At 40.4% G+C, this 17,425-nt stretch overlaps 2 protein-coding genes across 11 annotated transcripts; one reads left to right on the forward strand and one right to left on the reverse strand.

The window, feature by feature from the left end:
* Window positions 1-778: 778 nt before the first annotated feature.
* On the forward strand, window positions 779-12,059 carry LOC104418722 (E3 ubiquitin-protein ligase MBR2). Of its 9 annotated transcripts, XR_005546541.1 has the most exons (10): window positions 779-952; window positions 1,060-1,121; window positions 1,787-1,875; window positions 2,317-4,083; window positions 8,004-8,054; window positions 8,888-8,986; window positions 9,072-9,218; window positions 9,626-9,760; window positions 11,263-11,640; window positions 11,724-12,059. XR_005546541.1 is itself a non-coding variant. In XM_010030145.3 (9 exons), exons 4-8 carry the CDS (start codon window positions 2,404-2,406, stop codon window positions 9,755-9,757), a joined length of 2,109 nt encoding a protein of 702 aa, XP_010028447.2. In that variant the 5' UTR covers window positions 779-952; window positions 1,060-1,121; window positions 1,787-1,875; window positions 2,317-2,403; the 3' UTR covers window positions 9,758-9,760; window positions 10,555-11,062. The 9 variants fall into 9 exon arrangements, 8 of the variants coding, with proteins under 8 accessions (XP_010028447.2, XP_010028453.2, XP_010028451.2 ...); XM_010030145.3 differs by lacking the exons at window positions 11,263-11,640; window positions 11,724-12,059 and adding an exon at window positions 10,555-11,062; XM_010030151.3 differs by lacking the exons at window positions 11,263-11,640; window positions 11,724-12,059 and having other exon boundaries at window positions 2,317-3,792; window positions 3,934-4,083; window positions 8,906-8,986; window positions 9,626-9,985.
* Window positions 12,060-12,699: 640 nt separating this feature from the next.
* On the reverse strand, window positions 12,700-16,305 carry LOC104418724 (PI-PLC X domain-containing protein At5g67130). 2 transcript variants are annotated; one of them, XM_010030152.3, is made up of 9 exons: window positions 16,090-16,303; window positions 15,892-15,960; window positions 15,604-15,726; window positions 15,361-15,498; window positions 14,166-14,264; window positions 13,692-13,995; window positions 13,365-13,588; window positions 13,184-13,270; window positions 12,700-13,049 (listed from the first exon to the last, which is right to left on the reverse strand). In XM_010030152.3, exons 1-9 carry the CDS (start codon window positions 16,093-16,095, stop codon window positions 12,897-12,899), a joined length of 1,203 nt encoding a protein of 400 aa, XP_010028454.2. In that variant the 5' UTR covers window positions 16,096-16,303; the 3' UTR covers window positions 12,700-12,896. The 2 variants fall into 2 exon arrangements, with proteins under 2 accessions (XP_010028454.2, XP_010028455.2); XM_010030153.3 differs by having other exon boundaries at window positions 12,906-13,063; window positions 16,090-16,305.
* Between the last annotated feature and the right edge of the window lie 1,120 nt (window positions 16,306-17,425).

Below are 17,425 nucleotides of genomic sequence, written 5' to 3' on the forward strand. Positions count from 1 at the left end.
TACATTGTATTTAATTATGCGATTTCATGAGTTAGTTATTGTACATTGTCAAAGACGATCCATGACGAGATTGCAAGATACGTGACGGTATATTTGAGGCATGGCCGATGAGTGTCTCGAAGTAATTACCTGAATTTCGTGAAAGAATATTGTTGACAATTCGTCTTATTGTTTTTAGAGAAATTGAAATCCCAATAACTTATCAACTCATGATTTGCACCGCTCGACAGCCAAGACTTCCCAGTTTCTCATTCAAAATCGATGTAAAAAGAAGCTAAAAGCGGTACCATGACCAATTTCCCATTTTCACGTCTAATGCCAACCAAGCGCCATCAAATTCTCCCTAATCTTTGCAGCCTTAATTGAAGAAATACAAAGTAGAGATAAACGGAACAATATCATTTCTCATCTCGGTCATAAATCATGCGGTGCGGTCCGTTACGATAACTCTACTTACGTAACACGGTCGGATCTAAGACAATACCTTAAAAAGATCATCTTACAATCCAAAATCACATACAGTTAAAGATTCAAAAAAAAAAAAAACGCGCGTAATCGTCGAAAGATATTGTGAAGAATTTTTGAATGAGGTAAATTGCCGATGTAAATTACTAAGAATCTATGAATGTGTAGAAGAACAGAGGCCAAAACATAATCCTATGGAAATCGAAAGTCTCCGAGGAAAAAAAAAAACAGAAGGGAAAGACATTCTTAATTATTAGAGAAATGGAGATTATGATCACACTGCTCCAAGCCAAGCTGCCCCCTTAATCTCCTCTCCCCCACACCCTCTCTCTCTCTCTCTCTCTCTCCTCCCCCACCCCCTCTCCTTCTCTCTCTCTCTCTCTCTCTCTCTCTCGCGTTGCGTTTGCTCACTGGCCCTTTCTCGTGTTCCGATCACCCGAAACGAGGAACCTGAAAAGATAAAATTTTGCGAAGAAGACGAGTCAGGGTGAGCCCGGAATGCCTCTTGATTGATTCTCTTTGAGTCATGACCATTTCCATCGTCCCTTTTCGCGTGTACCCATTTGATCTTTGTTTCGTTTTCGTGCCATTTAGAATTAGCTCCGCTCCGCCCCGGCCCGGACAGACGCGGGCTCGTGGGTCTCTCCGAGGTTCAGGTACTTGTCTCGATTCCGGCCCGGTTCTTGGAATTGATCTCTCCAAGCAGCTGGGCATGCTTGTTCGTGTTCTTGGGATGATCTTGTGATTGCTTGGGGTTCTTCTTCTTTTTATCGGTTGTTTTTTTTCCAGCTCGACGTGTTTTCTTGAAGTTGCCCTGGAGGTAGAGGGAATGGGAAGGCACCCTTAAGGGGCCGATTCTTGAAATGTGGAACTTTTTAAGGCTCTTCACTTGCATGTGTGTTGGCTGTTCTTGAAGTGGCTGATCAGGGTCTTGGGCATCTTGATATGAATTGGGTTGTTCTTTTTCCTGTCCTAAGTGATACTCAACTTGGGAATTTCACTTACTTCTCCTGCTCAAGGATAGGCTCATTGATTGTCTGGTTCTACGTCGAACTATTTGGATTCAGTGATGTGGTTAGATTTTGCTGCTGGGATTGTATATTTTGATTTAATGGTCCGACACCACCATTGAATTATGTTCATTTCATCTCACATCTTGATTTGAATTTTTCTTCTTCTTCTTTTTTTCGGTTAAATAAGCCTCTTTATGGATGTAGTCTTTACCGAGGATAGTCTAAGAGCATTTGGAACTTGTGTACGCTAACAATTGGCCAGGTAGTGTTTCTGAACCTAAACCGCCCTTCTTTCTTTTCTGGATTAGGTCATCTTATCCATTGAAGATGTTTCTGAAATCTGGCTTTCGGTTGATATATTCATGACGCTTAATCCACCAGCTGTTATCAGAATTCCGTAAGTTTATATTTTATAGAGATGGATTGTGTAGTTCCTGGTATTGCTTTGGCAATCGAGATTGTATACTTTTGTTTCCTTGTCAGTTCCTTTACTGATCTCAGTATCTATCACATGCAAAGATGGTTCTTAAGATTTTCTGTTGAACTCCTGATGCCCCAAGTTCAACTGCATACCTATAATTTTTTTAACGGAGAGAGATCAACTAAATGCATGAAAGGGTAACTTAGGTGACATTTTTCATTTTATTCTAGTTTATAGTGATTGCTACTGCTAGTAACTTAGTATTTGCTACTATTTTGCTCAATGCAAATTCCTGAACAATCCATGCCCAGTTATATATATGTACCTATATGTTTTATATATCTGTTTTTGTCAGTTGCCTCGAGATTTATTTCTTGGTGAGTTATTTTGCACCTTTATCTTGCTTCTCTATGCCAGGAGGTGATGCAGAGCACCAACAATATTGGAAGTTGAAGGACGGTTCGCGTCTTGTGCTCTTAATCAGGGGAAGCGAGTTTGCTTTAAATGCAAGGGCAGAATAGCAACAGCGATTCAGTCCCTGACAATTTTGATGCCAATATGGGGTCTTTTTCTCACAATAATGACCTGAATCAGCATTCTAGCCTGAACAACAGTTCACATCTGGAGGGTAGTCGTTTCCCGATTAATATGGGATCTTCTAGTGAAGCAACATTGGTGAATACGGTTGGTCATGGCGTTGAGGACTTTACTGGATGGAGTCTGGGTCATCCTGGCTCTATATTGCATCAGGAAAGCCAAGCTGGTCATGAAGATAGGAAAGGGAAACAGTTATGTACTCCTTCAATGAGTGGTGAAGCAGGTTCCAGTTCGGCTGGAAGGCAATTTGAACGGCCTAACGCATTTCTTCCGGGGTTGCGGATAAGTAATCAAATCCCTGCTGGCCCTGTAAGTTTTCGCAATTCAAGCACCAATGCTGATCCTTGGCGTCCAAATATGAGTGAGCGATATGCAGGTCATACTGCTGGACCTGGATCTTCTGCTAGTGTTCCCAATAACTCTTGTTCTCCAGAAGTTGACGATATGATTTCAGATATTGCTTCATCGGCTAATTTTGGGAGTTTATCTAATATCCCTGGTCAGATGGAGGAGAGAAATAATGGGTCAAGTTCTTCCATGGGGTACTGGGGATCATCATGCAAGAGAAAAACCTTTGAAGGGACTTCGGGACATCCCCACGCTGGTTCAAGTTCAGGTTACTATCCTCAGACCGAAGGTGTACCTTGGCCTCCTACTGGGCTGAGTTTATCTCAACCTACGTCATGGAATTCTCCCAGTGCTTATTATCAGGAGCCACTGTACCCCAGAACTGGGATTGGCATGAGAGAAAGCAACCCTGCCCCATTCTCTTCTTCAAGGGTCACAGGAAATAGCGAGATTCCACTGAGAAATTTCAGTGGGCAGGTAAGTTCAGGACTTCAGCAGGAGTCTGATCCATCGAGGAGTGCCAGGCATGCTAATGCCTTTTCTCTTCAGCAGTCACATAGATCTCGTCGGCCTAATCCTTTGGACCCAAGATTAGCATTTATGGTGGCAAACAATACGCACACCCCACAGACAGAGTTGAATATGAGACCCCCCTTTGGTCCATCGAGAAACATGGATGCTGTTCCCTGGAATGCCACTTCTGCATCGAGAAGTAGCAATGTTTCGAATTCTTTTCTTCCTGAAGAGGTAGTTGTCCAAGAGGGAGTAAATTTCAGAAGCAATTCAAGAAGCATTTCCGATGTTCCCATGTTTCCATTAGCTGAGGCCAGAATGCTGCAAGATCCAGCAAGTTGGAGTTCGGCGGGTAGAAACACAGGTGGTCTGAATGGTCCTCCTACTGTTCTTGTCAATGCCAGTTCAAGCGTCCGGTCTTCACCTCCTTCCCGGGTACCTATCCAACCACCAGTTTCATATGGGGAACAATTACTAGAATTGGCTCCTTGGTCTCTCTCTCCTCCTGTTGATGGTGAGTCGAGCAGACGCAGTAGCCCCTTGCCCTCCCTCCCATCAAATGCATCTTCTTTGCAGGAGATAGCAGTCTCAACTGGAGCTAATAACCAAGGAAATCATCCGGAAAGCACAAGATCTTCCTCTGCAGACAGACGACTTGAAGGTGTGCATGAGTCCTGGCGTGCTTTAACAGCTAACGTAGAGGGGAGACAACGCGTTGTATCCGAGGTTTGTCTTCTAAGTGTTTCAACTTCTCTCAAGCTCGTAATGTATGCATATCTAATTGCCTTGGTTCTGAGTTGCCTGAATCTGGCATAGTTTCCAGTTATTAGCTTATTTAGGAATGGTGACAATTTGAGTCCAGATTATGGAATAACATCAAATAGCCATATTAAAATAAGCATAATATGATATATCTCAATCTTCAAATTCTACTTTAGAAGGGACAGAACTAATCACGATTCTGAGTTGAGCCTGCTTCCCCATTTCTGTGCTTGTACTGTGACTTAACATGTGAAAATGCCTTATCTGTGCAAACAGTCAGCTCAGCTATGAAGCGCTCCTCTGTCATATGTCCATTGCATATTGTTAGGGGCTCTAGGCTAGGGTGTTCTGATGGGAATGGAGCAATGGGTCCTATAGCAACTCTTGGCTTGGTGTGGTCCTCTTTTAATTTCTCAGTTGTCGCTTAAAAACTGAACTGGACCGGTGTTGGCCATGGTTGCAGCAACCATCTCTAAGTGGGTTAAAGTAATATGTTCGCATGGAGGGAGGGAAAGTCGAAGTGAGTCGTTCTAGTATGAGTAAAAGCATTATCTTCTTCTCAAGCAGACTGTTTCTTCTGACAGACACTGCTTATGCAGTTGACTCTGAAGTTGTTTATTGGTGATTCACCAAGAGATGGATTTAGCTTCAGAAGAAAAGCTTGACCATTGATGAAAATTTGTCCTCAATGATGTGAGAGGCCTGTGATCCTAGCTGCATAAAAACAATACATCTTTTTAAAGTTGAGTGCTCTCTTAGGAAATTCTTCCAAAAAGTAAAATAAATTAATGAAAGTTTGATTTACACATTTTGATGTATACTAATTAAGTCAACTTTAATTCACTCTTCTGATTACAATGAAACGTTCTAGTGATTAGAGTCTACTAGAATCAGGACCATTTATTCTCATAAGAAAATAAAGCACACATTACCTGGATTAACCCAGCTAAAAAGAATTTAATCACAAGATCAGATGTATAACTAATTTTGAATGAAATGTCTTCATAATTTAACTATTAATTATGATTTTATAGAAGCTCTTTGAATTTAGAAAAATAGACAATGTATTTTCACGGTCATGCATAGCATGGGGATGGTACTGGTTTCATCGTTATGTGGTTGGAAGTATTTCAATGACACAAATGATGATGTCAGCACCTATGACCTTGTAGTTCTACCTGTTGCTGGGTCCCTCTACCTGTTTTTAAATTCATGCTTTAGGCCTTGCTTTCGGTAACTTTTCCAATCTGTCATAACTCAAGGGTTCAATGAGATTGTCTAAGACTGCCTTAATTTTTAGAAGCTGAGTTATTGGTTTGTCATGTTCCCACCTTTGGTAAGGTCATTTGCAACCACCAAAGACAGCACTGACTAGACAGTGGTTTGATCAGCAGAATGAGGCTGTTCTTTATTCGTTCATAATGCAAATCACTCAGGAACTTTTCTTCAGAAGGGAACTGGGCGGAGCATGTGAAAAGAAGCTATATGATAGACCTTGTCATATATACTCTAAAACATAACTGGGACGTTGATGCAGTTGCCTGTTGAGTGGAGTTTACGGATTGAGTATGGATAGCATTGACGATTAGAATTGTCGGTTTTATTTGCATCTTTGAGAATTTGACCAATGTAATCAATTTGAATTTTTTTCATTGGAACTATCACTAGATAAGCACCAAATTCTAAAAGTTGATTAATTTTTTTCCCGATTCATCTTTATAAATCTCTCTTAGTTCTCTAGGCTAGTAATGTCTCTCTTTGATATGAGTTCATCTTTTGGTTTTGATTTGTCATGGTGGTACTGTTCGTTTCTTGAGGTTTTGAATATTCCTGTGGAATTGAAATATTTTATGAATCACCATTCAAGTCAAAACTCTCTTTTTAGTCATAGTTCAAAATTGGTCCTACTTTATAAACGTGTGCTTCACATCCAAGATGTCTGGAATAATGATATATCTATTTGGTCAAGGACTACCGTAATCAGAGTTTTAAAATAGTCTTTGAGTGCTTATAAACGCGGTGTGGGTGCAATGGAATGTAACGGGATTTAAAACTGAATGGATTTGGAAACTCAAAAATGTTGCTGCATTTATGTAAAATTGGCACGAGGTTCACAATTCTACAAAACTATTTGACATAATAGAGGAGCTATATAGTACATTAAAGGAGAAAAACAAATTAGGTAAGTCAGCCATGAATTGGAAGCTTATTGCAACTTCATACACCAAAATCAAGCATAGACTCTCTGGATGCTGGAGTATGGAGGCAGGAGTGTATAATGTATTTTGCTGATCAATTTTGATGGCCAAAAAACGCATGACAGGTGTTGAGACTGGTTGGGCTTACTCGCATAGGCCCTCTTGTTTGGTTCATTTTTAATTTAACGGGTTGATTTATTTTCCAGAATGAAAAGATCACTGAAACAATGTTCGTGATGGAACTTTTGTTTATTCCAAATTCTGTATTTCTTACAACTAATTTGGTCAATTGATACTCAAGGATTTCACTGCAAGTGTATGCATACACTTACTGCAATGTGGCATCATGTGGACCTGAATTTACCCTAAGTATAAGCTCAGGGTCTGTATCAAGGTCATTTGATCTTGCCTTCTTCCTTGTCTACAAAGCCAGTAGAGTCTCGTAGTCCAGGCAAAATTTTCAAAACCAAACCCATGTGACCCCTTATACCAATTGCTTGGAAATCAACGTTGGTTTTATAGTCAAAGTATGATATTATTGTCTTTGATTCATGAAGAGTACAGCTTGGCTTAGTGGTAAGCACTCTTTTAGAATGTGAGCTGGGATTATGAAGTCCCGAGTTCAAACCCCACCGACGCCAAGGCACAAATTTCTTTTGTTGTCCTTTAGGTAATAAATTGATTATTGACATTATTGTGGCAAAATCAGCAAGTCTTGGTGCTCATAGGTTCTTACATTGTGGATATAGCAAAGAGTAATTTTCCTTAATTCCGAATTAAGAGAATATCGGTCACTAATTGTTGACTTCCTTTTTTTGCCAATTGCACTTTTTGCCAGCTTATCTAGAATTATAAAACTTTCTCAACACTCCACGAGACATCCGTGCTGCACATTTCCTACTATATGTGTCAGAATTTATTTAAAACTCGGAACTTTGTTCCTCTCTGTTTATCTTTTGTGTGTTTCCACTCTGTATGACAACATCACTGCATTTAATGGACTCATCCATGAGAGCCAATGCATTATTGTCTCTGTTGGTGCTTGTTTATGTGACATTCCTCATAACTCATGTGATGCCCTCTTTTATGGCAAGTCCGTATAGTTTGTTGTAGTTTGGCACTATCATCTGTATACGAGATTCTGCAACATTGGAGTAATGACGTGCAAGATCTATTCAAACTATGATTAATCTCTATCTGAATTTTGCAATTATAGATAGTTTTATCTCGTGATTACTGTCTTTACAGGATAAATTTTGATGCTATGCCGGATTACATTATTAGCATCTGAAAGTATTGAATTCACTGTGCTCGGTAGAGTGATTTTTTTTTTTTTTCTTTTTAACTCTCTTGGATCTTAGGTATCATTAATTGCTTTTATGGTTTTATCAATCTGTGGCATTATGGTCTAGAGTTGTAGAGTACTACTTTGGAGGTCTTCAATTGTATCGGATCCTTTGTTGAGCAACCATGTAGACTATTGATATGATACAAGATAATAAAACAGCTTCAAACTAGTTTATGAGATTAATAAATGCTCTAGAACATCCAGATATACATGTGTAATAGTGTGTGCATCACTGTATTTATCTTAAATATTAAATTTTTATCTCTCTTTTTTAGTTTGCATAAATTAGTTGAAAATTGGGTCATATGGATTGATGGTAGCGATTTTTCTATTCGCAGATTCTTCAAGTTTTAGAAGCCATGCAAAGGGGAGAACGTGTACGAGCTGAGGTTTGGTTTTTAAGTCTCATTTGGTTTCATGATTATGTAGTTATAGTTATTCATTAATGGAATCGTCCTGGATTGTATCTGGTTCAGTAAACGGTCCTTTGTGATGAACTATGCTGTGTCAAAGCATTCTTTCTTTATTAAAAAGCATTCTCTTGTCCTTCTGATGGTTGCGCTTGAAGTTCGGGGCAGAGTCAGTGTAACTCTGTTGGTTACTGTCTGGTAACTTTGCAAGAAAAATGCAACTATCAACAGGATCACTAGCATGGAGTTTTCATTTTTGTAATTATAGGATATTAGTAGCTAGCTTGACCTGAAAATTCAACCTTACCTTTCGTGTAGAACTATTGGGTTAGTTTAATCTGGGAAGTTTGTTTTAGTCCCAGTATTTTGCAGCATACTTCCTAATGTGATGTCAGTAGCTGATTTGGGGATTTGAATGTATTTCCTTGAGCTCTTTTTTTATAATATTTCCTTGAGCTCTTTCTTTATAAGGGTTTGCACCCCCTTACAGGTGAATTTTTCTTTACCTATATAAGAAATGTTAGGATTCACATGATCTGCATTGCATTGTTGCCTATCGGGTGTAGGTCATCTCTGGTTGTCTGCTTTGGCTGAATATAAAGATGTAATGTTCTTTAGTTATTGTTTGGTTCAGCCAATTAGTGGATAATGTAACTCGTAAACTTCTGTATGGTTGTACTTAAACTTTGTGTGTTGACAAGCAAGAGCTGATCGGACCCTTGCAAGTGATAAGAAAGGTCTCTAAAATATTCAAAGATCCAGGATAATATCTGCTACTTTTGTTTTATTTTAATTATTGCTGTGTCAATCAGGATTACGTGATTTTTCAGCCCTTCTTAAATAATGGTTTCGGCGAGATGCACGACAGACATCGAGATATGCGCCTAGATGTTGATAACATGTCTTACGAGGTAACAACTAACAATCATCCATTGTTTTCCCAGACATGCTGCAAGTTCAAAATGCTTGTTTTGCTATATCTGCTTGTTTTTTCAGGAATTGTTAGCACTCGAAGAACGCATAGGAGATGTTAGCACTGGGCTGAGTGAGGAAACAATTTTGAAGGCCTTGAAGCGGCAGAAGAAGAATGTATCTGTTGCTGGAGAGCTCCCGCAGGATGTGGAGCCATGCTGTATTTGTCAGGTGAGAGTTCTGTGTCTCTAGGGCTATTGAGTTGGGAGCGGAATTGTGAACCTAACAAAATAAAGGCTGGGTGCTTTTCACAGTTTAACTTGTTCTGTTATTTGGGTGGATGTGCTTTCGTCTCGCGAAGGTATATGAGAGTCCCATCTAATTTCGATAATGTGCGCCCCTTATATTCTAGTGAAAATTGATTATCTGATCTGTTGAAAGCCATTAATGCCAGCTAGCAAAGATATGTTAAGGTTCTTGCATTCGTAAGTATGTATTTTTGTTTCTGTGCCAGTTCCTGCTAGTGTAAGATTGTGATCATATCAAAGCACATGAAGTTTCACATGGTAAATATTACGTTATTTTGAAGTAAAAATTCTTTAATGTCCTTACTGATGCTCGAATGTTTATTATGACAGGAGGAATATGCTGATGGAGATGACCTCGGGGTACTCGGTTGTGGCCATGAATTTCATGCTGACTGCATCAAACAGTGGTTAATGCGCAAGAATCTTTGTCCAATCTGTAAAACCACAGGCTTACCTATATGACAGGTAGGAACTTCATGAGGCGGCAACCCCAGAATTTCCAGTCAGAGTGCCATTTCATTCTTAATTTGGTGGATGATACTCTCATGGTTATACATACAATGTCGTCTGGACGCAGTTTTGCTCCTATGTTTTTGGAGACAAATTTTACTGCATGAATTCCTCAACTATTGGGATATTTAACAATTGATAGATAAATATATAGACAATGACTGATCATTCATGATTTCATCATGCTTTTAAATTCTGCCATTATTTTAGGGCTTAGAGTACTTACAATGAAATGTGGGTCCGAGATTGATCTGCTTTCTTATCCTTCATTGCATGCTGTAGAGAATGCTTAGAGCCTCTCCGGGATGGATTACACTGCACGCAATTTTGAATTTATCTGTTCTAATGATTTCTAGTTGGGATCTTTTAAGCGCAAGTTACTGTGGCTTATTGTTTAGTATGGCAGAGAAAAGGTGACTGCATGTAAAGCTTTTATGGAGTATTTATGAACCATAACGTGCTAGAATCTCTTCTTTAGTGTTCCCAGATCAAGATAGTCTGTAGATTGTACAAGCCAAAATCTCCTCTCCCTAGCTTCTCGTTCTTAACCTCCTCGTGTTTGCATTGATCTGATTCTCTCTTACATTAGCTGTTCTTATTAAGAGTTTCCTAGGAAAAAATAAAAGGCATTACTACCTATGGCCATAACAAGTAAACGAGACACCTTCCCATTTATGAAGTAATCAAGACGTTGCCTAAGAGTGCTCGATGCAGATAGTTAGCTTACAGCCTAATTCTCCTGGCCTCAGGTACGTTATATCCCATGAAGATATCATCAGACCCGAAGGATCAGAGGAACAAGTCGGTGTCTGATCTGTTGTCCATAGAAATACTCAATCCAAAGCGATGACGGCACGCCATAACCAAAGGAGAGCATCACCATGGCATGCTAAGCAATGCATTAGTTCTAGAGCCAAAAGGCGGTAATTTGTGTCGCTTGCGGCACTAACCCTGATTCGTCCATATTGCAAGAAAAGAACCAACCTTGACCGTATAGAATGCTAATGATAATGGGGAGGGGGTGCGAGAGTGAAGCAGGAACTAGGATCCATTTGATGTTGGAGCATGGATGGCATGGTTCAACTTCAAGGAACTTCATTCCCTTCTCCCTCAGCTTTGTCCTAACGAAAGTACCATACCGAGATCTTCGTATTATACAGGCAGCACTTGAATAATTTCTTTCGAGTGAATCTAATCTCTGAAATCCAACTGGCTTGTGTTATTAGTGGATATGGTACAAATTTTGTGTGGATTAAACCCCATATTGGTTCAATTCTCCACGCTATCGAAGTGCATAAAATGACATGCTTTGACCACCCGTATGGGATTTGGCTGACGTCTTGTCTGGTCTATAAGATTAGTAGGATGGTATCGGGATTTGCCTACTTAAAGCTGGCCTCCCTCGTCATTGGGGTAAACAAAAACCAGATCTCTGCTAATGAAAATGGCTGCTGCAGGGTAAGTGCGCTATAGCGAATTGGACAGTCCAGTGCATCGAAACCTTGGAAGAGACGTTTGCAAAGCTGGAAAAGAGAAAGCACCAAAGCCTTCAATCTCAATCATAAAGCTGTTTCGGAAAGCCTAGCCAGTAGCCAATGTCCCAAGGGAGAGATTCATGACCAGGCGTCGGCTTCCAATTATTCTGGCCAAGTCGAACTCGTTTCCATCTGCCCCTTATCCAGTGACTTTGAACACGGACCTCTACGACTGTCGTTCCGAACGTGGAACAGTTACGGCCATATGCTCTGCGATGGAGATGCTTAACATCGAGGTCATAGCCGGTAGCTAACATTTCTTGTGATCAGAACCGAAGCGTGTTCCCTACTCGAGTTTGCGTGAGTCGCCTCGTTCCTCTGCTCTTTTTTCTTCTTTTTTCTCCATATCTCTCTATCTCTCAGAACAAATAGTCTCTGCACAGCTTTGAATGGTGAAGCATAAGCAGGCAGCTGAATCTGCTAATGGAGTTGCGGATGCATCGCGGGTCGAACAGATATACGAGCAATTCAGCTGAGGAGATCATGCATATGGATCTCTGCGTATACAACAATTCAAAACTCGTCCGAAGCGAAGAAACCGTCAATTCAGTTCGGCTTTGCTTGAAGACTAGTTATCGAATCTCTCTATCCAACATTAAATGATAGTTACGATTGGATTTAGTCGATGCTCTACTATTTATTCTCCGGAACATCTTTATCTCCCCAGTTAAACTCATATCAAGCTCGTTCATTCGTCTCGAGTCTTGCTTTTGATCAAATTCGTACTTCGCATAAACATCATCTCGTCTGTGGCAAAAAGAGTCTTCCCGAGTGGAATTGACTATGAAAGAAATGCAGATCCTTAACTTTAACTAAGGATCCTCTTGCAAATATGCTTATGCGTGCATCTCGCTGTCGATTGATATTAATACAAATTTTCTTTCATAGTTTCACTAGCTCACCCACCCCCAACTTATTATTTTGGAATTTTTATACAAATGGTCCCTAAACTTTGATCCAATATGTAAAATAATTCCTAAATTTTTTAATGCCGTCTATGAACTTTCGGTAAATATTCAATCTTGTCCTTTGAATTCAATCTAGTCCTCAATGTTTCCTCCAGTGGCTAAATTGAATATGCACCAAAAGTTCGAAGATCATATTTAATAAATTAAAAGTTCGTGGACGATGCGCGCATTGGGCTAAAGTTTAAAAATTACATTAAACAAATTAAAAGTTCATGGACAACAATACAAATTGGACCAAAATTTTAGTACCATTTGTATCATTCTCCATATTATTTTCTTCTAAAGGCTTACGCCATCTCCTAAGTTGATTAATTTCGGGTCTTAAGACCCAGCACAAGAAGCAAAATTTATGCTCCAACAAGTTCTAAAGTGATGTCATCGCAAGAGGGGCTTCAACAAGGGCTCCAAGCCCATAATCAGATCAAGTAATTCGACTTAGATCAACGAAGAACATAAGCTTCTGACCCCTTCACATCCCATGTCCACCGACTGCCAATTCTAAACTGCTCTACTTCACTTTGGTACGAGGATATTTCTCCAATCACGAACGTATCAAATAATGCACAAAGAAATATTTCCATTTTCTCTTCACACTGAGAAGAGAATTAACAGCGCCATACCGACAAACCGCCACTGACAAAGTGATCGACGACTTAAATGAGCAAAGCTAGTATCGGGTGCAGCCTGCGTTGGGGCATTTGCAGGCCCCGGTATGTTGCACGAACCAAAAGTCATGTTCGCCTGTGCATGCATAGCTATTAAATAATCAGAGAGCTAATTACAGGTCATTGATATGCAATGCTGACTACCTGGCCAATCTAGGAAAAACCTGTCAGGATAATCGGAGATGTAAATCATGGAAGGCATTGACTGACCTTGCAAGAGGTTATACTATTACATCCGCAGACAAGATGACCATTAGCCATATCTACCGCCGCCGGGGCTCCCCCACCATCGCTCCTCTGAAAATTTTCACATGTGTGATGGTTAGAAGTTAAATGCTTCATCTCTTCTTTGTTTAAGGTCTAATCTTGGAGAATCAAAACTTGGCCAAACCTTGTAAAAGTCAACTGCTATGAAGTTAGGCCACCGTTTGCCGGCTGCTCCGTAACAGGTGTTAACCATGCTGATCAAGGGGGCTGAATTGTGCTTGCAAGCTTTGGTGAAGTCTGGCATATCTGGGAAATAGTTCACAAGAACCAGAGACCTGCTTGTTGTGTTCATTGAGGGAGACTCTGCACGGTTTGGGCAAAGACCGGCTGTCATCCCTCCATCACCATCTGTAGAATTGATTTGACATAATAGTCAATCATTGATCCATAAGTTCAACAAGAGCTCCTAAGTTCAACGAGATTTCTGAACAGAGAGGTTCATGAGACGTACACTGGTTTTCCACCATGTATCGCCACTGGTACGCAATTCCTTCAGAAGCCTCTTTTGATGATTTTGAAGTGAAAACTAGCAGGCGCTGATTCTTTTGGACCATATCGTTTACTGTTGGCCAATTGCCACCATTTTTAGGCATACGAGATACTGGAAACCAATATTTCCTCAAGCCAGCAGCATCAAACACCTTGGTCAGTCCATTAGGCGATGAAACATAGTCTTCGATTATAATAGTCACAATCTCGGATGGGTTTGCTTCCAGAAATGTTTGAAGTTCTTTCAGAACATTAATGGCTGGTTGCTGGCAAATAAAATTCCTTAATTAGTGTGTTCTTCTAGAGTGAGTAAGAACTCAACAATTCAAAGCAGTGTTAGAAGAAAATTATGAAAATATGATCAGTTAGTAGTGCATATTGATATTGTTTAAAAGTTCAACATACATAGCACAACAGATTTGTCCGTTCAACTTACAAAAGCTGTATAGTTGTAGCAATTTCCCCCATAGGAGTGACATAACCAGATATCATTTTCGAAGTCATACATATCCAGCATTAGTCCCCTAACGCCATTCTGCAAAGTTAAAATAACAAAGGCAGAGATTTTAGTGCATGAACAATCGGAAGTTTTAGCAATTCACACCAGTATAAGCCTAATAGGTAACATATTCCAGCTAAAGAATGAAATATCATTATCAAATGATCATCTCATAAATGCTGATGATGTCCATACAAATTGTAAGGACTCAAGAAGTACAGCAGTGAAGTCATGATGTAGAAAGGCTGTAACGCTACCGCCCATTAAATTTGACCCACTTGAACTTCCAAGTTATGATCACGTTTAGAATGATCCTTCAAATAGTGAAAGGGTAACCGCAATTAATCAGGATTAAAGGCTGTCAATTTGGTCATCATTTATTGATCAACTACCAAGTAATTATAATTATCTTTCTTAAAAAATTTCTTTCTGAAGCTGCTTGCAATTTGCCCAATTCTGCATATCTTAATCGCATGAGAGGAACTCAACATGCAAGTGGATAAGCAGAGAACAGAGTTTTCTTCTTTCTTTTTGTTTTTCGGTTTTGGAAGCTTCATCAAACGTGAAGAAAAATGAATTGAAAAAGGACTAGCATACAAGAATATGATAAATCAATTATAATTATATCATAAAGGACCTAGAATTAAACCGCCAACCCAGGTCAATCCTCTAATAATCGCATCCCGTGACGACATCCTTTAAATATTAGCACTTTGGTGGAAAACCAAGTTGTTCTGGATTATTATAAAACTTAAGAAAGATAATCTCCACATGCACCGTGTCCCACGCTCACCCACCACCAGTACCAGAAAAACGTATTATAACACAGAACGCTTTTTCTCAAGAAAGAGACCAAGATTCCATTTCCAGACTTTCATGCCAAGGTTGCAGCTTTACTATTTGTCTTTGCATAAATTATTCGCCGAAATCAGTGCTTCACATTTGAGCATCAAACTCCCTTCAATCAAACTCGCAGATGCATAACACTTTGATTTGCTTCACCGTCAAACTACCTCGACTTAATAAAGCTCAATTGGGTGGGTAAATGGATTTTAATTTCTGCCATTTTCCTAGGAAAAAAAAAAAAAGAAGCTTTTTTCCCGATGTAAAAAGAGAGATCGAAATTACCGACATTCAGCTGATCAGTGACGGAGTCTTGCTGGTTCCTGGGAGATACTATGACTGATCCAGTAGCCGATTTCACTTGCATCCTTGCATATGCATTGTGGGTCGTTAGCCACGAGTACCTGTTAAATGGCAAATTGTTGGCCTGTGCAAAACAATCAAGGCCAACAAAAGAAGAAGAGGCTGAGCAGATCATCCCGGGAATAGAAACAAAGAGAAGAAGGAGAAGAAGAAGACGAAGAAGAAGAACCTGTGAAGTGGGATCGGAGGGCCGAATCCGTGTGCATCGAGGGCGCGCGTTCCCATCGGTGACGCAAGTCTCGCAGTGCAAGCCGGAGTCGCAGAATCTGTTCGCGACGCAGGTTTGTCCCTCCTGTTTCGAAGAACGATCAGCAGAGCCATTCGAGCAGGCACACACGTTCGTGTTGATTTCACCATAATTGAAAACCCACATAGCTCGTGACCAAGTTCTCGCCTTTTTCACGTGGGTGTGTGAGGATGTAGAGAGAGAGATAGTAGACAAGAAGAAAGGAAGGACCTTGAGAGCAGCAGCCGAAACGGCGAAGAGAGAAGCCGTGACCAAAAGGGTGGCGACGGAAGTGAACCTCTGCGCGAACGAACGCGACGGTTGTCACTCGCGGCCAAAGAAAGAACATAAAACAAGAACACAGGACCATGCATTCAGACACAGAGAGAGAGAAAGCGAGAGAGAGAGAGAGAGAGAGAGTTTACATGCCTCCATGGATATTGATAATGAAGGTCGTGATGGTGGGATGCGGAGAAGACAGACGAGGCTCACTTTCCGCGCGTGGTGTGAAGCTTTTTCGGGTCTTCTGTCGTTGGGTAGCGAAGGACGAGAAGGGGGACGAAGAGGACGACGACGCAGCAGCAGCTGCTTGCGGAGTTGGTTTTATGGGACCGATCTTTCAGCGTCAAGGAACACGGCCATTTCTCCAAGCTCCCGTTTCCCACGCGGGGCGGGCCTCTTTCGTTGTGCGGAAATTTTACTCGCGTGGTCCAAAGGTCCACGAGCTGGTGGAAATCCTTCCCGGTCAGCAATAGGGTAGATTCTTCCTGAGACGTAAGATCCAAGAATTGACGACGACGATTGCGCGGTGGAATGCTTACTTTTACTGACTCCTATTTAGTTAGGCCTGCATCCACTTATGTTTACTACAAAAAAAAAAAAAAAAAGACCAAATTTTGGTTATGCCCGTTATGGACTTAGTTAATAAGATCATAATTCAGTCATTTATGAGCAGAGTATTGACAGCTCGATAGATAAGAAATCGACAAAAAGATATAACCGTAAAAAAATTTACCATCTTTCCATATAATTTTTGAATTCGCGTTATTTATTAAATTCCAGCGTATATCTTTACTTTAATTCTTGAGTGCTTCATTGTCAATTAAATCCCGATACAATTTGTGTACATTCGATCCCATTTGAAGTGAAATTCTTGATTCTTTTATCTATCTGTGATATTTTCTATTCGGAATTGCCGTAGAACCCGTCTCCTTTAATAAAAACTGAAGAACAAGCTTTCGATGAATGATATTTCATCATGGAGTTTTGAATTCATGTCCATACAAGCATTTCCACTCTCGATGCCCGTTGCGCCAAATTATCTGCGCATGCTCGAGAAAATTTGGCCTATGTGCTCCCTCTTAACAGCATTTCTCTATCTGGGATGCTGTCATATTGATGAACACTTTATCATCGTTTTATATACAGAATGTCCCGACCTACAAAGGATCATAAAGTCCTCGATGAACGATCGAGCTCTTTATTGACTGAACCGCCATAGGCCTTCGTCAAAACCGTAAAAGCACATGAAATAGAAGGGCAAGGGACATGACCACGACAAGGGATCTTCGTTCCTTTTTCGAACATCAACTAAGCTATCACCTCGTCCTTCCGCACGATCATTATCAAAACGTCTTGCACTTTTACCGTTTTTAACACTCGAGAAACGTCGTCCATTCAATTTACGGTCGATGATGCTCAAGAGAAAGCCATGGCGTGCAAGTGTTTCCTCACCATTCGCCTATTACTTTCTGATTTTTCCAGT

This window comes from Eucalyptus grandis, chromosome 9 (assembly GCF_016545825.1).
Source record: "Eucalyptus grandis isolate ANBG69807.140 chromosome 9, ASM1654582v1, whole genome shotgun sequence".
NCBI classification, from domain to species: Eukaryota; Viridiplantae; Streptophyta; class Magnoliopsida; order Myrtales; family Myrtaceae; genus Eucalyptus; species Eucalyptus grandis.

Coding starts and splice junctions, on each gene's coding strand:
- LOC104418722 (XM_010030145.3), top strand. CDS start 2,404: ATGCAAGGGCAGAATAGCAACAGCGATTCAGTCCCTGACAATTTTGAT. Junction 4,084..8,003: donor GACAACGCGTTGTATCCGAG/GTTTGTCTTCTA, acceptor TTCTATTCGCAG/ATTCTTCAAGTTTTAGAAGC. Junction 8,055..8,887: donor GAGAACGTGTACGAGCTGAG/GTTTGGTTTTTA, acceptor TGTGTCAATCAG/GATTACGTGATTTTTCAGCC.
- LOC104418724 (XM_010030152.3), bottom strand. Junction 13,996..14,165: donor GCTACAACTATACAGCTTTT/GTAAGTTGAACG, acceptor TTTATTTGCCAG/CAACCAGCCATTAATGTTCT. Junction 13,271..13,364: donor TAGCAGTTGACTTTTACAAG/GTTTGGCCAAGT, acceptor GAAAATTTTCAG/AGGAGCGATGGTGGGGGAGC.